The sequence below is a fragment of the Mus caroli genome, chromosome 7, assembly GCF_900094665.2.
Source record: "Mus caroli chromosome 7, CAROLI_EIJ_v1.1, whole genome shotgun sequence".
NCBI classification, from domain to species: Eukaryota; Metazoa; Chordata; class Mammalia; order Rodentia; family Muridae; genus Mus; species Mus caroli.
Genome location: NC_034576.1, coordinates 46876476 through 46895351, shown reverse-complemented (window position 1 = coordinate 46895351; position 18876 = coordinate 46876476). Strand labels below are relative to the sequence as shown.

At 50.6% G+C, this 18876-nt stretch overlaps 1 protein-coding gene across 9 annotated transcripts in view; it reads right to left on the bottom strand.

Annotated features, from left to right (window-relative positions):
- Window positions 1–1001: 1001 nt before the first annotated feature.
- Tsks (testis specific serine kinase substrate) overlaps window positions 1002–18876 on the bottom strand; it is a 29649-nt gene continuing 11774 nt past the window's right edge. The window contains exons 1-11 of one of the 9 annotated variants that reach the window (XM_021167443.1): window positions 16128–16354; window positions 15583–15805; window positions 8164–8259; window positions 7916–7999; window positions 7076–7186; window positions 6201–6487; window positions 5132–5326; window positions 4569–4742; window positions 2449–2584; window positions 1286–1485; window positions 1002–1182 (exon numbers count right to left, since the gene is read on the bottom strand). In XM_021167443.1, coding sequence (XP_021023102.1) covers window positions 1026–1182; window positions 1286–1485; window positions 2449–2584; window positions 4569–4742; window positions 5132–5326; window positions 6201–6487; window positions 7076–7186; window positions 7916–7999; window positions 8164–8259; window positions 15583–15805; window positions 16128–16297 — 1833 coding nt within the window. In that variant the 5' untranslated portion in view covers window positions 16298–16354 and the 3' untranslated portion in view covers window positions 1002–1025. Of the gene's footprint in view, window positions 1183–1285; window positions 1486–2448; window positions 2585–4568; window positions 4743–5131; window positions 5327–6200; window positions 6488–7075; window positions 7187–7915; window positions 8000–8163; window positions 8260–15582; window positions 15806–16127; window positions 16355–18876 lie in introns of those variants that run through there. The other 8 variants (XM_021167444.1, XM_021167452.1, XM_021167445.1 and 5 more) reach the window with 8 other exon arrangements.

Below are 18876 nucleotides of genomic sequence, written 5' to 3'. Positions count from 1 at the left end.
GATGATGGAGTATACCACTGTATCCTACTATTGAAAATCAACTCAGAGGTAGGAGGATGCTGAGTTCCAGGCTAGCCTGGGCTACATAGCAAGGCCCAATCTCAAAGTGTGCTTGTGTGTGAACCGGTGGGGTAAGGGGATTGTCCCTTTAATCCCAGTATTGGGAGGCAGAGGCAGGGAGATCTCTGTAAGTTCAAGGCTAGCCTCACCTGGCCTCATGCAGTGAGTTCCAGGATAACTAGAGCTACATAATGAGAACCTGCCTCAAAACAAAACAGCCCAAAACCAGTAACAGAGCTTTACCCTCAACCGAATGCCTCTGAGGATTGCTGGGTCATTTTACCTGCCTCATTTGCAAAATGGGTGAAGGACTCTTCTAGGACTTGGGGACTGAGGGCCAGCAAAACTCCAGGACCCTCTGTCACACAGCCTCGGGGACATGGTCTCTTCCTCTTCTGCTCCTCCTTCCTCCTCCTCTTTGTTCTTTCCGTTCCCCCCTTCCCCTTCTCGCGGTTTAAAGTTTGTTTTTATATTTTATTTTATGTGGAAAGGTGTTTTGTGTGTGCTACATGCAGTGTACATGAAATGCCAGCAGAGGGCGTTAGATCCCCTGTAACTGAAGTTAGAGAATTGCCAGCAGCCACATGAAAGCTTGGAAAAGAACATGGGTCCATTGCAAGAACAGTAAGCGCTCTTAACCACGCACGGAGCCATCTCTCCAGCCCCTTTGTTCTTCTGAGGCAGGGTCTAATGAAGCGCAGGCTAGCTTAGGCTAGCTTAGGCTAGCTTAGGGTTCTTGTGTAGTCAAGTCTGGTGCATCTGCATCCTGGGTGACAACTTCAAGCTCAGCAAGTGCTCTCCGGTGGGAGCTGCATCTCTTTCCCATTTTGCTTTAGGGACAAGGTGTCACCATGTAACCCAGGCTATCCCAGAGCCCATGGAAATCCTCTTGTCTCGCATCCACACCTGACGAGTTGGCATCAAAAAGTATGGTTGTCAGAATTCATGCCAGCATGAGAGGCCATTTATTGTTCAGAGCCTGGACTCCCACGTTTCGGGGGAGCCCCTCCATTGCTTCCTCCCCCCATTGCCCCCGTGGACCCCTCAAGTGGCAGGTGGCTGAGTTGGTCGTGGAGGGAGCACATCTTCAAATGCATATAGTCCAAAGTGGCCACCTTCTCCCTGCAATGACAGCCAGCTGGGGATCAGTACTGTGGGGAGGCCCAGCCAGGATAGGGTGGGTGACAAGCAGGAGGAGGAGCCAGGCCCCATCCAGAGACCTCACCCTCCTCCCATGCCCTCCGCCTCCGTCCTCACTCCGGCTTCATCTTGTCCGTCAGCAGTAGGTTCTTGGCCCGAACGGCCTCGTCTTGGGCCAACCGAAGGGTGGAGCTCAGGGCCTCTGCCCTGACGTGTTTGGCCAAGGCCTGGCGCTCCAGCTCCTGGGGAGAGGAGTGCAGGCGCCGCTGGGCTTACTGGACTGGGCTGGGGGTGGAGGGGGATCTGGGTCGCGGAGGGCAAGGGGCAGGGTCCCACGGAGCCCGCATACCACCCAAAGTAACCCGTCAGGCCTTGACTTTGGGAATTACCCTGGGGAATCTTACAATTGACTGGTCTCCCCAACTGCATCTGGCAAGAAGCCTACCAATGTCCCTAGTGCACTGGCCTGTGTCCCAGCAGGCTGAAGCACATCTGAAGTCCCCTTAATGCCTGTGAATTTTCCTATATTGTGTTTATCCCAGCATCCTGTGGTGCCCTCCTGTATCCCATAATTCTCAAGACCCCGCATCTGTGACGGCAGCATCTGTCACAGGAATGGTCCCTACTGTTACAATGTTCTAAGTCTCACAGTTCACCAGGCCCCATGACTTTTTATGTACTAGTGGGGCTGCAGCTCACTACAGTTCATATCCCATCATCCCTAAGGCCACAAACCCATCATGCATGAACCTCCATAGCCCCCAGTGCAATGCAGCCCCAGGCCATGACCTCCCATGTATTCCTGGGCTGCTCAGTATAATTTGGATCCCATCATTCCATAGGCCAATAGCATGCACTTGCTCTCTATATCCCACAACGGATAAGTTCTAATAACTCTAGGGCTGTGGCTTGTGTTGGTGAGTCCCCCAGTCTAGCATCAAGGGTCCCTCTGAGTCCAGTGACCTCCCTGAAGGGCTACAGAAAATCAGGCCCATGTTCCATGAGCTATAGAGTAGAATCTGCCCCATATATCCCGTGATATCCCAGACCCAGTGTCTTATCATGCTTTGAACCAAAGTGTCACTCCAGGTTGCAGAGTGACTGAGCTACAACACAAGTTCTTTGTCCTGCCTGCACAGAGGCAAGGCCTGCCATTCCCATACAGGCCTCCCCTTCCTGCCACAGGCTCCCCAAACCCTGCAAAACACAAAAGTAACGTGGGTCATGGCAGCCCATGGTCCCTGGTACCAGAATCTTCTTGTGTAGCCTCTGGCAACTGGGGCAGGCAGGAGCCAGACCCTTCTGCTTCACCTCATCCACCAGCGGGGTCAGCGCGCGTTCCAGCAGCTGCTGCAGGGACTCCGTGGATAGCTGCTGCCCCTGGCTATGAAGGAGGGTCACCAGATGGAGGAGGCCTGGGTAGGCTCCATCTGGCTGGTTTTTATTATTTTTGTTTGTTGAGACAGGGTCTCTCTACATAGCCCTAGCTGTCCTGGAACTCATTATGTAGACCAGTCTGGAGTGGAAGTCACAGAGATACCCTGCCTCTGCTGGAATTAAAGGTATGAACAAAGCACCAGGCCCGGCCCTGTTTCTTTAGGTACCTGGTGAAACCATCCCACCAGGGATTATCTGCATCGTTAAGAGTTAAAGCTCCTTTAATCCCAGCACTCGGGAGGCAGAGGCAGACAGATTTCTGAGTTCGAGGCCAGCCTGGTCTACAAAGTGAGCTCCAGGACAGCCAGGGCTACACAGAGAAACCCTGTCTCAAAAACAAAACAAAAAACAAAAACCCAACAACAACAACAAAAAACGAGTTAAAGCTGACCCTATGTTGGACTGGAAACCCACTTTCAGCTCTTTCCACAAGACATCCAGTTCTCACTTTCTTTGTGTGTGTATGTGTGGAGAACAAAGGTTGGTAATGTCTTGCTCAATCGATTCCAACTTATATGCGTTTTTAAGATTTACCCATTTATTATGTACGCAAGGTTCTGCCTGCAGGTACACCTGCAGGTCAGAAGAGGGCACCAGATCCCATTCTAGATGGTCATTGAACCACTCTGTGGTGGCTGCCTGGAAATTGAACTCAGAACCTCTGGAAGAGCAGCCAGTGCTGGCATCTCTCGGACCTATTTTACTTTATTTTAATCTATGCATATGAGTGTGTGGATGTGTGGCTATGTGCCTGCAGAGCCCAGTGGAACTGGATTCCCCCAGAGCTGGAGTCACCTGATGTCTGTGCTGGAAATTGAACTCAGGACCTTTGGAAGTGTACTGTGAGCTCTTAACCACCTCAGCCAGCTCTCCAGCCTCTCGCGCTTCTAAAATATCTTCACAAAGATATTTTATCTTTGTGCGATGGAATGCCACCTGTGTACAGACGGGTGGTGTTGGTGGCAGTTGTGAACCACCATGTGTGGGAGCTGGGAATGGACCTGTGTCCTCTGGAAGAGCAGCCAGCCCTCTTAGCCACCGAGTCATCTCTCCAGCCCTCTCCACCACATTTTTAATTATTATTGTGTGAGAGAATGTGGGCACCTAAGTGTGGAGGCTGGAGGACAACTATCAGGAATGGATTCCCTCTCCTCCCACGCTGGGATACAGAGGTTGTAAGTTTGTCCGGCTGTCAGAATACTTTTATCCACTGAGCAAACTTTTTTTTTTTCTTTTTTTGGTTTTTTGAGACAGGGTTTCTCTGTATAGTCCTGGCTGTCCTGGAACTCACTTTGTAGACCAGGCTGGCCTTGAACTCAGAAATCCGCCTGCCTCTGCCTCCCGAGTGCTGGGATTAAAGGCGTGCGCCACCATGCCCAGCCTTCTACCTTATTTTTTAAGACAGTCTTTCTTAGCGGGGCGTGGTGGCGCACGCCTTCAATCCCAGCACTCGGGGGGCAGAGGCAGGTGGATTTCTGAGTTCAAGGCCACAAAGTGTGTTCCAGGAGAGCCAGGGCTATACAGAGAAACCCTGTCTCGAAAAGTCAACAAACAAACAACAACAACAACAAAAGAGTCTCTCTCTCTCTCTTTTTTTTTTGGACAGGAGTCCCTTGATTCAGCTAGACTGACCAGTACAAGCACTTTCCTAACTGAGCTACTCCCCTGTGCCCCTGGTGTTATGTTGCAGAGAATCCAGCCTTCCCACAGTGTGCTGGAAATGCACCAAGTCTCAAATACCAGTGCATCTAATCTTTGCTCTCCACAAGAAGCCAATTCTTACCATGTGGGAAGGGTGGAAAAGTTGTTCCCACAATGCAACCGGGCTCTCATTCTGCATCCCACAGGAATCCATCTCTCACAATGACACACAATGTGATCACACATGTCCTAAATGTGATCTGCAATGCAGGCATTACCCCTCCCCATACCTGGCACAGCGTGCACAGGGGCCTTGGGCAGACCGATCCAAGTTCAAGACATGGTCAGCTCCCCTCCGGGAGTTCTGAAGTTGCCGTCCCAGCTCCTCCAGAATGGGTTTTACTGGGCCCAGTGCCTCCAGTTCGCTCCTCAGTGAGGCGACAGACACTGCTGACCTCTCCACCCTGATGCAGGAGAACAACCAATGTGGATAACTTGCAATATTCAGTATTATCCCAGCACCTGAAAGTTCTCCTCTTAATACTATAAACCTGCCTGGCCTGGCTCGGATGGATCTGTCCATCTCCACTGGGGATAGAAGCCAGAGCTTCTGCTAGGCAAATGCTGAGCCACGCTCCCATTCCTTACCTGTGGATCTCAAGCAGGGATTCAGCTTCAAAGACAAGCGCTTAACCCATAGCAGGGGTGAGGCAGGGGCTCAGTTTGAGCCACACCGCCAGCCTCTCACTGGGTCACTTAGCCCACTGCTCAAGCCTTTCTCAACGATCCACCCTCCGATTACTTCCTCTTTCCCATGGAGTCCACATCCCTTCAGCACCTGCTGAGCCCTTACATAGTGCACAACTCATCTGCTCGTCCTCTCAGCTCCTGCAAGCCCCGAGCAGACTGTGCCTGTTCCCGCTGCGCCCGCTCCCACTGGCCCAGGAAGCCATCCAGACGGCCACCAAGGCCTCCCAGCAACCTCAGGGCCTCCTGCACTGCCCCCTCCTCCTGATGCCACCGGGCTGCCAGCGAGGACACCTCCCTCCTGCGAGGATCAGAAGGGAAGAAAGGGTTGGGTGTAGAGTTGACTATGCATGCTCTCGTCGACCTTGCCCCAAATAGATCACCAATTTTTTTTTTCTTTCCTTTTTTGTTTTGGGTTTTTTCGAGACAGGGTTTCTCTGTATAGCCTTGGCTGTCCTGGAACTCACTCTGTAAACCAGGCTGACCTCGAACTCAGAAATTCACCTGCCTCTGCTTCCCAAGTGCTGGGATTAAAGGCGTGGGACACCACTGCCCGGCATTGTTTTGTTTTTTAAGATAGGGTCTGTTGCCGGTTGGTAGTGAGTGACACCTTTAATCCTAGCCCTTGGGAGGCAGAGGCAGGCAGACCTCTGTGAGTTTGAGGGCCAGCCTGATCTACAGAGTGAGTTCCAGGACAGCCAGGGCTGCACAGAGAAATCCTGTCTCGAAAACAAACAAAAAAGACATTCTTGTTTATTGTAGTCCAGGTTGTGCTGGCATTCTTTATGTAGACTAGGCTGACATCGAACTCACAAAGATCCTTCAGCCTCTGTCTCCCAGTGCTGGTATTAAAAGAATGCACCACTTCGCGTCCCTCCGCCCTCAACCTTTCCTTTCCTTGAGTGTACGAGGTTAGCCCGGTACCATCTATGCTATCACCCAATCCTCATCTAGGTGCTGCTTCTGTGCCCACAAGTTTACCTCCCCTAAGCCCCGCCCACATCAAGCTCTTCCAATTCTCTCCCACCACTACCCCTCTAGGATTTATTCTGTCCCGCCCACCCAACCGCAAACAAACCCCGCCCACGCAGACTCCAAGCTCCTCCTAGCTCCCGCCCTTTGTTCCACCTACAGCCTGATCCACCCAATCTCCTCCAGTCCCGCCCACCGCCCACCTCAGCTCCTCCAAGCCGGTGGAGACCTTCTGCAACTCCTGCTCGCTCAGCGAGGGTCCCTCCCCTGTGCGGACTGCCATGCCCCAGCCACTGGAGGACAGGCCTCGCTGCCGCGGGGGCTCCTCGGGGCTGCCAGGAGGACCGGAGCAGCCCTGAATGGGAGTGGCAGGGCTCAGACCATGCCGGGAGAGGCCAGCCTCCAGTTTTTGCTCCAACTCCTGTAACTCGGCCTCCTGTCTCCGGGGCGTCTCATCCTGAAGTTGCTGCTGGAGGTATCTTAGCTTCTCCTGGGCAAGGGAGGACAACGAATCAAGGTGTTCGGCACCTTACCACCTGCAGCTAACTACACCCCATGGATCCCCGAGACTGCAAAGTAGTGTAGAGAGAGGATAGTTGGGAAGTACGCGTGCAGTGTAACTGAACTCCTGCTTGTCTGTAGGAGAGGAGATGACATTTACTCTGTAGCGGCAGGCAACCTATCACTCCCTTCTCCTGCCCTGCCTGCCTAAAATCAGCCCCTGCCTCTTAGGGACCGCGACGAGCTTTCTCCGCGTTCCGTTGGAAAGTGAGCTAGCAGCAAGTCTTCATTTTAGACTAGACCCGGCCTACCCAGTCGTTTCAGGCTACACCCTTGCACAACTAAGCTTCCTCAGGCTCCACCCCGGTCCCACCCAGCAAGCCCTTTTGGCTCCTCCCGTGGGCCCCTCCTTCCCCTGATAGCCAACTCCTTCAGCCAGGTCCCAAACCCTCCTCAGTTCACTGAAGGCTCTGGAACCTCTACACCCCTGTCCTTCTCCACCATAGCTTCTCCAACCTCCATCCCGAGACTCCACCCAAACTTCTTACTAGCTTGGGACCCCTCCACACCCTCGTACCTCCAGCAAGGCAGAGTTCTGCTTCAGGACATTGGTTTTGATTTCAGCGTCTTCCACTGAACGGGTCACCTTGCGGCAGTTCTCCTGGGTCAGGACATCAGGGCGGGGGCCCTGCCTTCCCATTCCGGTTCTGCCCCCCACCTTCAGCCTCTTTTTTTGCATCGCACCTGCCCTATGAAGGACGCACCCACTTCCCAACCAAGCTTCCTTCCTAACCAAGCCCGTCCTGCAGTACCCCTTTGACCATCCCGCTTCTCCTGTGCTCTCTTTGTTTTAAATTTTAAAATTCAATAGATTTTTTTTTTTTTTTTGAAAACGTCTTATGAGCCGAGCCGGGAAGTGATGGTGGCGGTGGCGCGCACACCTTTAATCCCAGCACTTGGGAAGCAGACGCAGGCGGATTTCTGAATTTGAGACCAGCTTGGTCTCCAGAGTTAGTTCCAGGACAGTCAGGGTTATAAAGAGAAACCCTGTCTTGAAAAAAAAATCTTATATGTATGGGTATTTTGCCTGTGTATATGAATATACATATGTATATGTGCAACAGCACAGGCAGTGTCCATGAAGGCCAGAAGAGAATGACATTTTTTGATAGCCATGAAAGGGTCTCATGTACCCCGGCTTCCAACTCGTTATATAACTGAAAAGAATCTTGTACTTCCAAGTTTTGAGATCAGAGGTGTGCTACCACACTCAAGCCTAATACCATGCTAGGACTGAACCTGGGGTTTCCTGAATGCTAGGCAAGCCCTCTGCCCACTGAGCCACATCCCAAGCACTCCGCGGTCCCCGCTTCTCTCATCACTTTCTCCCCAAGCCATTCCTTCCACAGCGGCTCACCTTCAACTGACTGCAGTACCCCTCCAACTCTTCTGCCTCCTGCCGTCTTCTTTCCAGATTCTCACTCAGCACAGAGCACTCGCTCTTGACCATGGAAGGGAGACAGGGTTACACAAAGGCGGGGTTAAAGCTTATGTGGGGAGCAGGCTCTTAGCTTCCCGAGGACTGGGCAGAATGGAGAAAGGTGGCTCCAAAGACGGGAACTTAGTTCTGGAGGAAGAGGCCACAAGGATCCTCAAGTATCGTACCTGCAGAGTCTGAACGTGCTGATTCACCCGCGTGGTCTTTTCCTTCAAGCTGGTGATGGAGTCTTTGGCACGTACCAATCCACTGTTGACCCCACTCTGAACGGAAGACATGTATATAGTTCAATACCAAGAAAATTCTAGAGGCAGCAAGGGTGTGTTTTCAGTTTGGTTTTGCTCTGAATGGGCATGGGGCTTTGGGCAAAGGGTGACATCCTTGAATTGAGTTCCCTTGTTTGGTAAAGCTAGAAGTAGACTAATATTCTTCACAGTGTGCTAGGCAAGAGGGAAGACAGTTTCAGAAAAATGCCTAGAATCCCCCAATTGGAGGAGAGGATGTAGCTCAGTGGTAGAGACACTGCCTAGAACACCCCAGTGAGGGGCTGGGGTGTGACTCAGTGACAGACTGCACAAGACCACGGATTCCAGCCACAAATGTGTACCCATAAAATCCCTCCTTTTCTGTCTCCCCACTCTCTGAAGTATAAAACTGACAACATCTTGGATCATCAGATAGAGACCATGAGATCTCACCATGTAGCTGTGGCTGGCCTGGAACCCATTGAGTTCAGTGTGCCTCTACCTCCTCAGTGCTAGGATTAAAGGCTGCTGCCACCACGCCTGCTTCCTGTGCTCAGTTGTTACCAGCTGTTCAGAGACTAGGCAGCGGCTTGTACCCTGTGCACTCTTCTCTGCCTTTGTGCTACAGCAGTGAGACTTGTTACATAACCACTGGCATTTATCCTTGTTTCTCAGTGAGATGAAGACTTTAAATTAGAGTGCCTCTGCAGCTAGCTGAGCCCATGTGGCCGTGATGGGCGGGCGGGCAATGTGGATGGGCGGTATGGTGTGGACACTGCATGGTGTGTTGAAAGGACAGGCACGGCTTCCTCCCCTTCCTCTTCCTCCTGTTCCTCAGCTTCAGGTTCCTTTTCCCCGTCCCCTTTCTCTCCTGATTTTTATCTTTACTTTCTTTCTCTCTTAATTTTTAATAGCCTGACTAACCCAGGCTATGCATTCATGAAATGATGGACTGACCAGTCCTGGAGATGCCCCCACCTCAGCTCCTTAGGTATTGGCATCACTGACAAGAGCTCTGCACCCGCTCTGTTCTCCCTACCTTCTGAGACAGTCTTACCCCATCTGTGGTGGCACACACCTTTAATCCCAGCACTCCTGAAGCAGAGGCAGGTGGACCTCTCTGAGGACAGCCTGGTCTATAGAGTGAGTTCCAGGACTGCCAGAACTACACATAGAGACTCTACCCTGTCTTTAAAAACAAAAACAAGGGCTTGAGAGAGATGGCTCAAAAGCTAAAAGTATCAGCTCCTCTTCCAGAGGTCCTGAGTTCAATTCCCATCCAAAAGTGGCTCATAACCTTTTATAATGGGCTCCGGTATCCTCTTCCGGCATGAAGACAGACAGGCAGAACACTATAGACCTTATAAATAAATCTTTGTTTTGTTTTGTTTTGAGACAGGGTTTCTCTGTATAGCCCTGGCTGTCCTGGACTCATTCTGTAGACCAGGCTGGCCTCAAACTCAGAAATCTGCTTGCCTCTGCCTCCCGAGTGCTGGGATCAAAGGTGTGCGCCACCACCACCCAGCTAAATAAATCTTTTTAAAAAGAGAAAGAAAAAGAAAAACCAAAACAAAACTATCATAATTTAAAACAAGCTTCCTTGACTGTAAAATGAAGAAAATACATTTCTTTCGTCATTACTGTGAACATATATTGTTCTAAGGTCTGTCAATGTGCCTAAGGCTAGGCATGTGGCACACACCTTTAATCCCAGAACTCAGGAGGCAGAGGCAGGTGGATCTCTGTGAACTAGAGGCTAGCCTGGTCTACAGAGTGAGCTCCAGGGCTTCCAAAGCTACACATTGAGATCTTTTGGCGGGGACAAGGGAGTGTTCAGACAGGGTTTCTCTGTGTAACCCCCTGGCTGTCCTGGAACTTGCTCTACAGACAGACTGGCCTCGAGCTCAGAGATCTGCCTGCCTCTGCCTTCTGAGTGCTGTAGTCAGAGGTTTACACCACTACTGCCCAGCTATGAGAATTTAAGGATGTAATGGGCCAGGTATGGAGGCACACATCTGTTGTCCTAGCATCTGGGAGGCTGAGGTAGATAAAGCTCTGAGGAGACATGCTGGCAGCAATGTCATGAGCATCTGTTTAAGGAGAAGCAGCCTGTATGGCTAGGAGCCCAGATCTCTACTCAGAAGAAAGAAAGGAATTGAGGCACTCACTGGGACAATGTCTTTGTGGGGCATCTTCCAACCCTAGTCAAGCCATCAGAAGAATCCAGCCCTGGTCAAAACATTGACCACACTGATCCCATCAGACAAGTGTAGCCCTAAGCCTAATATCACTGCATGAACCTCTCGCCAGAAGCCCACAGTCCTCACAGAAGTGACTGCACCCTATATCCATGGATGCAATGTCTACAGCAGTTTCATCCCACCCAAAGGTTAAGTCCTGGATGAAGTGCCAACCATCTTCTTGCCCCATCTGAGGACTATGGCTTAGGACAAAATATTAACACACCCTAGTCTCTTCAGAGGACCATAGCCCTGGCAGAAATGTTGGCTGAGCCCTCATCATGGCCCTATGCCAGAATCTTCCAATCTACTCATTCCCGGATGGTCTAAGTGTCAGAACAACTTTCAAAGCATTAGATAAAATGCAAACTGTCTTTCTGAACTGGAGACTGGGGAGTCTTCCATAGGGGGCTCTTCGGGAGACTTAGAATGTTCATCCTGGGTCAGCTCATTTCACTCCCTGTGTGACCTCAGGAAGAGCATCTCAGCCAGCTGTACCTCAGTTTCCCTTCCTGTGCAATATAGGTATGACTAGTAGCCACCATTACAGAATGACCGATTCAAATGACATGGGTCAAAACTTGGGAAGGGGTACTCAGTATCCCTGGAGGGGAGAGGGGATGAGAGGCTGGCAAGCTAAAGTGTTCCAGGCAGGTGAGGACGCCAGGCTCTGCCATCAGCCACTGCCATGCTCAACCACCCCTGGCAGCGAGATTCCCTGCCTGAGGCTAGATAGCTGTGATCGTAAGGCTGGCCATATGGCTGGATCTATAGCCACAGGGTGATCAGTATCTAGATTGGTAAACCCAGCAGGATGATCAGAAGTTCAAGGCAAACTTCGGGTATGTAGTGAGTCTGAGGGCTATAGCCCAGTTGGAGTGCTCACTGCCCCCGAGCACACGCAAGGGCCTGGGTTCCATCCCCAGCCTCATACAGACCTGGTGTGGCCAGTGCACATGGTGGCAGCAGCTGGATCAGGAGTTCAAGGTAGTCCTTGGCTACAAAGAGTTTGAAACCAACCTAGGATGCATGAGGCTCTGTCTGAAAAAATAAATCAAGGACCACAATACAGCAAAAGTGGCAATGGCGGCACATGCCTGTGGCTCCGGCGCATAGGAGACTGAGCAGAGAGGACCGTGTGCATTCCAGGCCAGTCTGGTCTCTATACTGAGATCTCTACCCCAAAATAAAGTAATGAAGATGGCATAGGGTATCCAGGAAGGACTAAGGAGCCACCACAGAATGGGATAAGTGTGTCAGTGTATCCTTAGCAGGAGAGACCCTGAGGGTGACATCTGTCATTCATCTCGTGACCACCCAACACCACCACCATATCCTCACAGCATTTCTGCCTCCAGGGAAGTTGGGAGTAAACACTGACGATGACCAACGATGACTGTTCACCATGACCCTCTGGGGCTCTGCTGTCTGTCTCTCTGGGTCTTGGTCTCTGTCCTCCTATCTCTCTCAGAATCTATCATTCTTTCTCTCTCTCTCTCTCTCTCTCTCTCTCTCTCTCTCTCTCTCTCTCTCTCTCTCTNTCTCTCTCTCTCTCTCTCTCTCTCTCTCTCTCTCTCTCTCTCTCTCTCTCTCTCTCTCTCTCCCTCTCCCTCTCCCTCTCCTCTTTGCAGTTCGCTTGCATACTGAGCACCTCCCTCATCACTCCACCCCAACTCCTAATGTGGTCACAGGTTCCATGTCAGAGAGGAAGCTGCAGTAAGATGCTTGAGGCCCACGCATGGTCACAAAGCTTCCATCCTTAGAGCCTTAAAATCCCACGGCCCAGAGCTGTTTGGATGTCACCAGTCCTTAGGACACATGCCCATAGAACCACTGGAAGGCACTGGGGTGGGGGTGGAGGGAGGGCTAAGTCTATCTCAGGACTGGTTTCCCATCCAGCACTAGCCCCATCCCTTCTGGCCTCCTGCCTCCTCTCCCCTGCATATACTGCCCTCCCGTTCTAAAAGAGGGAAGAAAGGAGTTTTCTTTGGTACCAAACCCAGCAGCCTTCTAATCTAGCCTCTGGCTCTTAACGAGCACTCCACAGCCTTTTGATCTTGGGAATGACTCTGCCTTCTGTCACTTGGTTAATTTTCTCTTCATTTTTAAACTGGGTCAATATACCAACTCCCTTATAGATGGTCTAAAAGGGGGAAGTGAGGTCACTGGATATAGCACACAGTAGGACAGCAGTAAATGGGTTGCTTCTCCCTTCCCTACTGAATCCACAATGGCTCCCTATGGCCCTTGGGACAATACCCATGTTTTGTAGCCTGTGTGGGTACTGTCTTGTTGTCCCTCCAGCCCCCATTTTCCCCATATGCCACAGCCCTGTCTCTTCGTTCCCAGACTCTTTTCAGCCCTGTCTCTTTGCACATGCTGTTCCTGGTAGCCGCAATACCTTGCCCTGTTTTTCTGCATGGAGAATACATTATTTCAACTTCAAGGTCCAGCCTGTGTGTTCTCTTTTCTGCAAAGCCACTTGGACTATTTTCAGGGTTGTTCAGTGTCCTGAACTGTCCCAGCCAGTGCAGGCTGTCACCACACTGACCTTCTGTGTGTGTGACAGAAGCTCAGCTGCTTCTGCTACAAAAAGCTCTGTGACCTTGCTTTTGCTACCTAACTTCTCTGGGCCACCACAGCATCACCAACAGAGAAACGAGGCTCAATACTGACAGAAATAACACTACTGCTCATAGTACTTGGGGCTGTTGGCCGGCTGCCATACCACGGCTCCGACATAAGTAGACTTACCTTCCTCCTAAGGATAATCTCTGGAGATGGGTCTCTAGCTTTCTGTCTTGGAATCTGCTATTTCCTACACCCTATGTCATTATTAAAGCAATATACACAAGTCCCTCACAGTGGGGCATGTTCTCTGCTCTCCAAGACTCACAGACCATGACTGAATTGCTAACAGATTCTGCTTTAGATATTTTTAAAATACAAGGTCTGTGTAGCCCAGGCTAGCCTCCAAGTTACAAAGATCAGCCTGGTTTTGCCTCCCAAATGCCGGGATTCAAGGTTTGCGACACCATGCCTGGCATTTATATATTTTCTTCATTTATTTATCATCTCAGCACCTAGATGCCAGAGCTTGTGTGTGTGGAGACCAGAGGGCTCCTTGAAAGAGTTGGTTCTCTTTACTGTGTGGATTTCTGGGATTGAACTCAGGCTGTCAAGCCTGGAAGCACACACTGAACTATCACACTGGTCCTTCTATCTCAAACAATGACATCATCTTGTCCTGGTCACCTTCACAAGAGGACTTCCCAATCTCCCAGGTCAGGCCTTCTTGTGCCCCAACCCCAGCAAGATAGGCTGAGGCTTTTGGACCTTAGATAGATGTAGCCTGTGACCCTGTTCAGTAAGGCAGAAGCTATAGAAAGCAGATCTGGGGTGATGAGAGGGCTTGAGTCTGACCCCAGATCCAGTCAATGAAGGGGAGCGTCACTAAGTTGCCCTCTGGTCTTCTCATTTGTACTGTAGCATACATGTGCCCCACCTCACACAAAAACATAAATGTAACTTGAAAAGAGAAAAGGCTCAGTAGCTAAGACAGTGGCTGCTTTTGTAGAGGACGAGGTTTGGTTCCCAGAATCCACTTAGCAGCTCAAAATCATCTGTAACTCCAGTTTCAGGACAATCTGACACCCTCTTCTGGTCTCCCTGGGCAACAGACACACATACAGTGCTCTTACATGCATGCAGGCAGAACATTCATACACATACATTTTTTTTATTTTTTTTTTTTAATTCCAACACAGGCTGGATGGTGGTGGCACACGCCTTTAATCCCAGCACTTGGGAGGCAGAGACAGCCAGATTTCTGAGTTCAAGGCTAACCTGGTCTCCAAAGTGAGTTCCAGGACAGCCAGGGCTACACAGAGAGACCCTGTCTTGAAAAAACAAAAAAAACAAACAAAAAACCCAAAACAAAACAAAAAACAGCTGGCCCAGCAGGTAAAGGGTGAAGCCCCAAGCCGGAGGACCAGAGTTCTGTCCTTGGGCTCCACATCACGGAAGGAAAGCTCCTACTTAGCCAAGTCATCCTCTGATCTCCACAAGTGCATTATGGGGCATGCCCCACCCCCAAAGAGTCAGTTCGGGAAAACAGAGAAAAAGCTTTCTTAGCAACCTTGATCGAGAGAACCTAAGAGCCACCAGAATGGGATCTACGGCTGATTGGATGACATTTCACTAGGATTCTCCCCTGGTAAGGCAATACTCACACTTGAGTGGATCTTGTTTTCCCTCTGAGCACCCCTCCTCCTAACCGGCGTGGTTAAAGTCTGTATTAAATGTTCTTAATGAAACCTCTCGCTCAGCCGTATAAACCCACTAGTTCCAATTCTTCTTCTTCTTCTTTTTTTTTTTTTCCTACACAGAAGCCTCAAACCTCAGTTTGGCCTGAGTCAGGTCCCTGGGAGACTGAGATAATTAGTATGCTGCTGCATGTCTTTAATTCCAGCCAGTGGCAGAGACAGGAGGATCTCTGTGAGTTCTAGGCCAGTCTGGTCTACAGAGAGAATTCCAGACCAACCAGAGCTACATAGTAAGACCCTGCCTCAAAAACAAAGTCAACAACAAAAGTAAGGCCTCAAGCAGCTGAGGTGACAGGTTGGAGTTGTCCCTACTCCTGACATCTCATCTTAGGCTTTCGGGGGAATATTTATCAATGATCAAGCTGGGGGTGTGCATTCAGGCCTCTCATCCCAGCTACTTGGAAGGCTGAGGCAGGAGGCCTGCAAATTCAAGGCTGGACTGCACTAAGGAGTAAGACCCTGTCTAAAGATAAAGGACAAGCTTGGCGTGGCACAGTTGCCTAGAACCCTCCAGTGAGGGCCTGGGGCCATGGCCCAGTGTGTTCTCTCTAGTGTTCTTTAGGATGAAACCGAGGGCTTGCATTGGCTAGCCAAGTGCTCAACCTCTGAGCTATACCCTCACCCCCAGGAGACCATTCCTGATAGATACCGTTATTAAAGCCTGTCTTCTGGTCTCAGGGACTATAACTTCTCCTTCTAAAGTAGATTGACTCCCCTCCTCCGATCTGCCTACCTTCACTGAGTAGACTGTGGCCCACCCCATGTCAGCTGCTCACCAGTAGTTCTGTGATGTCAGGGTCCTCTGGAGCCCAGGGTGTTGTAGGGGAAGCAGGTGGCCCTGGCAGTGCCAGTGGACCACTGTCCTCTGTAGTCGAGTCTGTGCCCGAGGAGTCGGGCTCCACGGCAGCCAGGTTGAGCAAGGACACGTTGGTGCAGGCAGAGGACCGCTTGAGGTTCAGGCACCAGTGCATCGGCTCATGGGACATCCGGGGCTCCACCCTGCAGATGACCCAGGAGACAGTGGGAATGGGGGACCAGAGGGGCGGGCCTTATGTCCTCAACACAGCTCCTGCACCCTCTGAAGCCATTGACCTCCTGCTTCCTTGATTCATTTACCTACCTTTTCCCTGTTGCCTTCCAGCCTCGCCCCCACCCCCACCCCCTGCCTGATTCCTTCCATCACTTCTCCTGACTCTCCCTTCAACCCCCCACCTTTTTTCCCTACCGCCTCTGTAATGCCCTCTTCTTCGTCCCTTCTTGCCCTAAGCATACATGCTTTGCTGTAGGCCATGTTGTCACCAACAGGATGCAGGAAACCCACCCATGGAAGGACACAGCCTTCTTTTTCTTCGTTATCCCTTTGGCAGGGCTGGTCACCCCCCCGGGAGCCTCCGGGACCAGCTGGGCGCGGCTCTCTACCCCCGCAGGTGGGTCCCCCGCTTCGTGGATCTCTTTGGATTGCCAGATTGTCTTCACCACCACGCTTGCCATGGCGCGGGGGGCCTGCTCCCAGGGGGAGACTCACCATCTACTCTGCCCTCCCCCCGGCGCTCAGGGTCCCCTAGCTCCTGGCCTGGGTCACAAAGGGCCTAACCACTGGGTCACAGAGAGGGGTAAGGGGGAGAATAGGTGCTGGCTTGGCTGTCCCCTGTAGACCTCAGTGGACTCTTCCGGACCTGGCTTTGATTGTACAGCTCCCTCATTCCAGTCTAGAGCACACAGTAGACTGGGTTCTAACCCTGCAGCCAGCTCTGGGATCTAGTCCCAGGTCATCTATCTTGCTTCGTGCCTTGCCTAGGATCTGAGAGATAGAATGGGATCATTTCCAAGCCCTTCCCTGAAGGACTTAGTGCTCTGTGAGCATCTGGGAAGCAGAGTTGAGAAGAGAGACACTCAAAAAAATCCCAGCATCAGCCATGCCACAGGGAGAGTCAGGAGAAATCACGGCAATATGTCCTCACAGCTTCTCAACACGTGGTTGGGATTTAGCCTTCAGACTGTGTGTGAACTTTACTCTTTTTGTTTTTTTTTTTGTTTTTTGTTTTTGTTTTTTTTTGGCTTTTTGAGACAGGGTTTCTCTGTGTAGCCCTGGCTGTCCTGGAACTCACTTTGTAGACCAGGCTGGCTTTGAACTCAGAAATCCGCCTACCTCTGCCTCCCAAGTGCTGGGATTAAAGGTGTGCACAACAGCACCCAGTGATTTTACCTATTAAGAGAAGACTCCAGCGTCCTGTATCAGTGGCTCCGTGCTGGTGAAATGGCTCAGTGGGTAAGAGCACCCGACTGCTCTTCCGAAGGTCCAGAGTTCAATTTCCAGCAACCACATGGTGGCTCACAACCATCTGTAAGGAGATCTAGCGCCCTCTTCTGGAGTGTCTGAAGACAGCTACAGTGTACTTACATATAATAAATAAATAAATCTTTAAAAAAAAAAAAAAAGAGTACTTGCTGCTCTTCTAGAATGCAATCCCCAGTCTCAAATGACAGCTCACAAACATCTATAACTCTAGTCACAGAGTATTTGGGACTCTGATGACCTCCTCTGGCCTCTAAGAGCACCAGGCATTCAAGGTGGTTCACAGACATATATGCAAGCCAAACATATACATGAAACAAAAATAATGAAATCTCAAAAAAAAAAAATAGCTGGGTGGTAGTGGTACATGCCTTTAGTCCCAGCACTCAGAGACAGAAGCAGGTAGATCTCCCAGTTCAAAGCCAGCCTGGTCTATGGAGTGAGTTCCAGGACAGCCAGAGCTATGCAGAGTATAATCCTGTCTCAAAAACCCAGAAAACCGTGCTGGGCGTGGTGGTGCATGCCTTTAATCCCAGCACTCGGGAGGCAGAGGCAGGTGGATTTCTGAGTTCGAGGCCAGCCTGGTCTACAAAGTGAGTTCCAGGACAGCCAGGGCTACACAGAGAAACCCTGTCTCGAAAAACAAAACAAAACAAAACAAAACAAAACAAAAAAAACCAACCAACCAAACAAACAAACAAAAAAAACCCCCAGAAAACCCAAGAAACGAGGTGGGGGAGAGAATGAATATCTAGGGCCAGGAGATTGCGCAGTGTGTAGAGGTGCCTACCAGCAAGCCTGCCACGCTGCGTTCAATCTCCCTGGACCCACATTTCAAAGAGAAAAGCTAAACATTGTGATGTGTTTGTATTCCCAGGACTAGGGAGGTACATTTGGGCAGGTCCCTGGGGTTTGCTGCTCAAATCAGGGAGCAAACAAACAATGACGAAAACCACAGAGCATGTATGTGTACACACACAGCAATACTGGTATCTTAGGCCTACAGCCCCATACTTGGGAGATGGAGTCAGGAAGAGCAAGAGTTTAAGGTTGGCCCTGGCCATACAGCAAGTCTGGGTCCAGTCTGAGCTCCACAAGATCAACTCTCAAAAACAAAAATGGAAGCCAATCTGGTTTATAAAGTTCAAGAGTGGCCTCAGCTTTGTTGAGTTCCAGCCTAGCACAGGCTGAGTTAAACCTCATATCAAATGAACAAAAAGCTCAGAAAGGCTGCAGCTGAGGCTCAGCTGACAGAGTCCCTGCTCAGGCTCTTCCAGGAAGCTCTGGGTTCCATCTCAGCACTGGCAGACGGAGGCAGGAAGACAGTGAGTTCAAGGTCATCCTCAGCTACATAGAGAGCTTGAGGCCAACCTGGGTTTCATGGAACAAAGTTTTTGAGAGGATAATATTTGAGGATTAAATAAAGTGTATAGATGGTCCTTGTGACATCTAGCTTTTAAATTAAATTATTTTATGCATGGGTGTTTTTCCTGCATGTACCTCTGTGCACAGCATGTGTGCCTAGTGCCTGGGGAGGCCAGAGCAAGGTGTCAGATACCCTGGGACTGGAGCTGCAGATAGGTGTGAGCTGCTATGTGGGTTCTGAGAATCAAACCCCAGTCCTCTGGAAAGGCAGTCAGTGCCCTTAACAACTGAAAAATCTCTCCAGCCAGGATACTTGATTTTTTTTTTTTTTCGAGACAGGGTTTCTCTGTGTAGCCCTGGCTGTCCTGGCACTCACTTTGTAGACCAGGCTGGCCTCGAACTCAGAAAT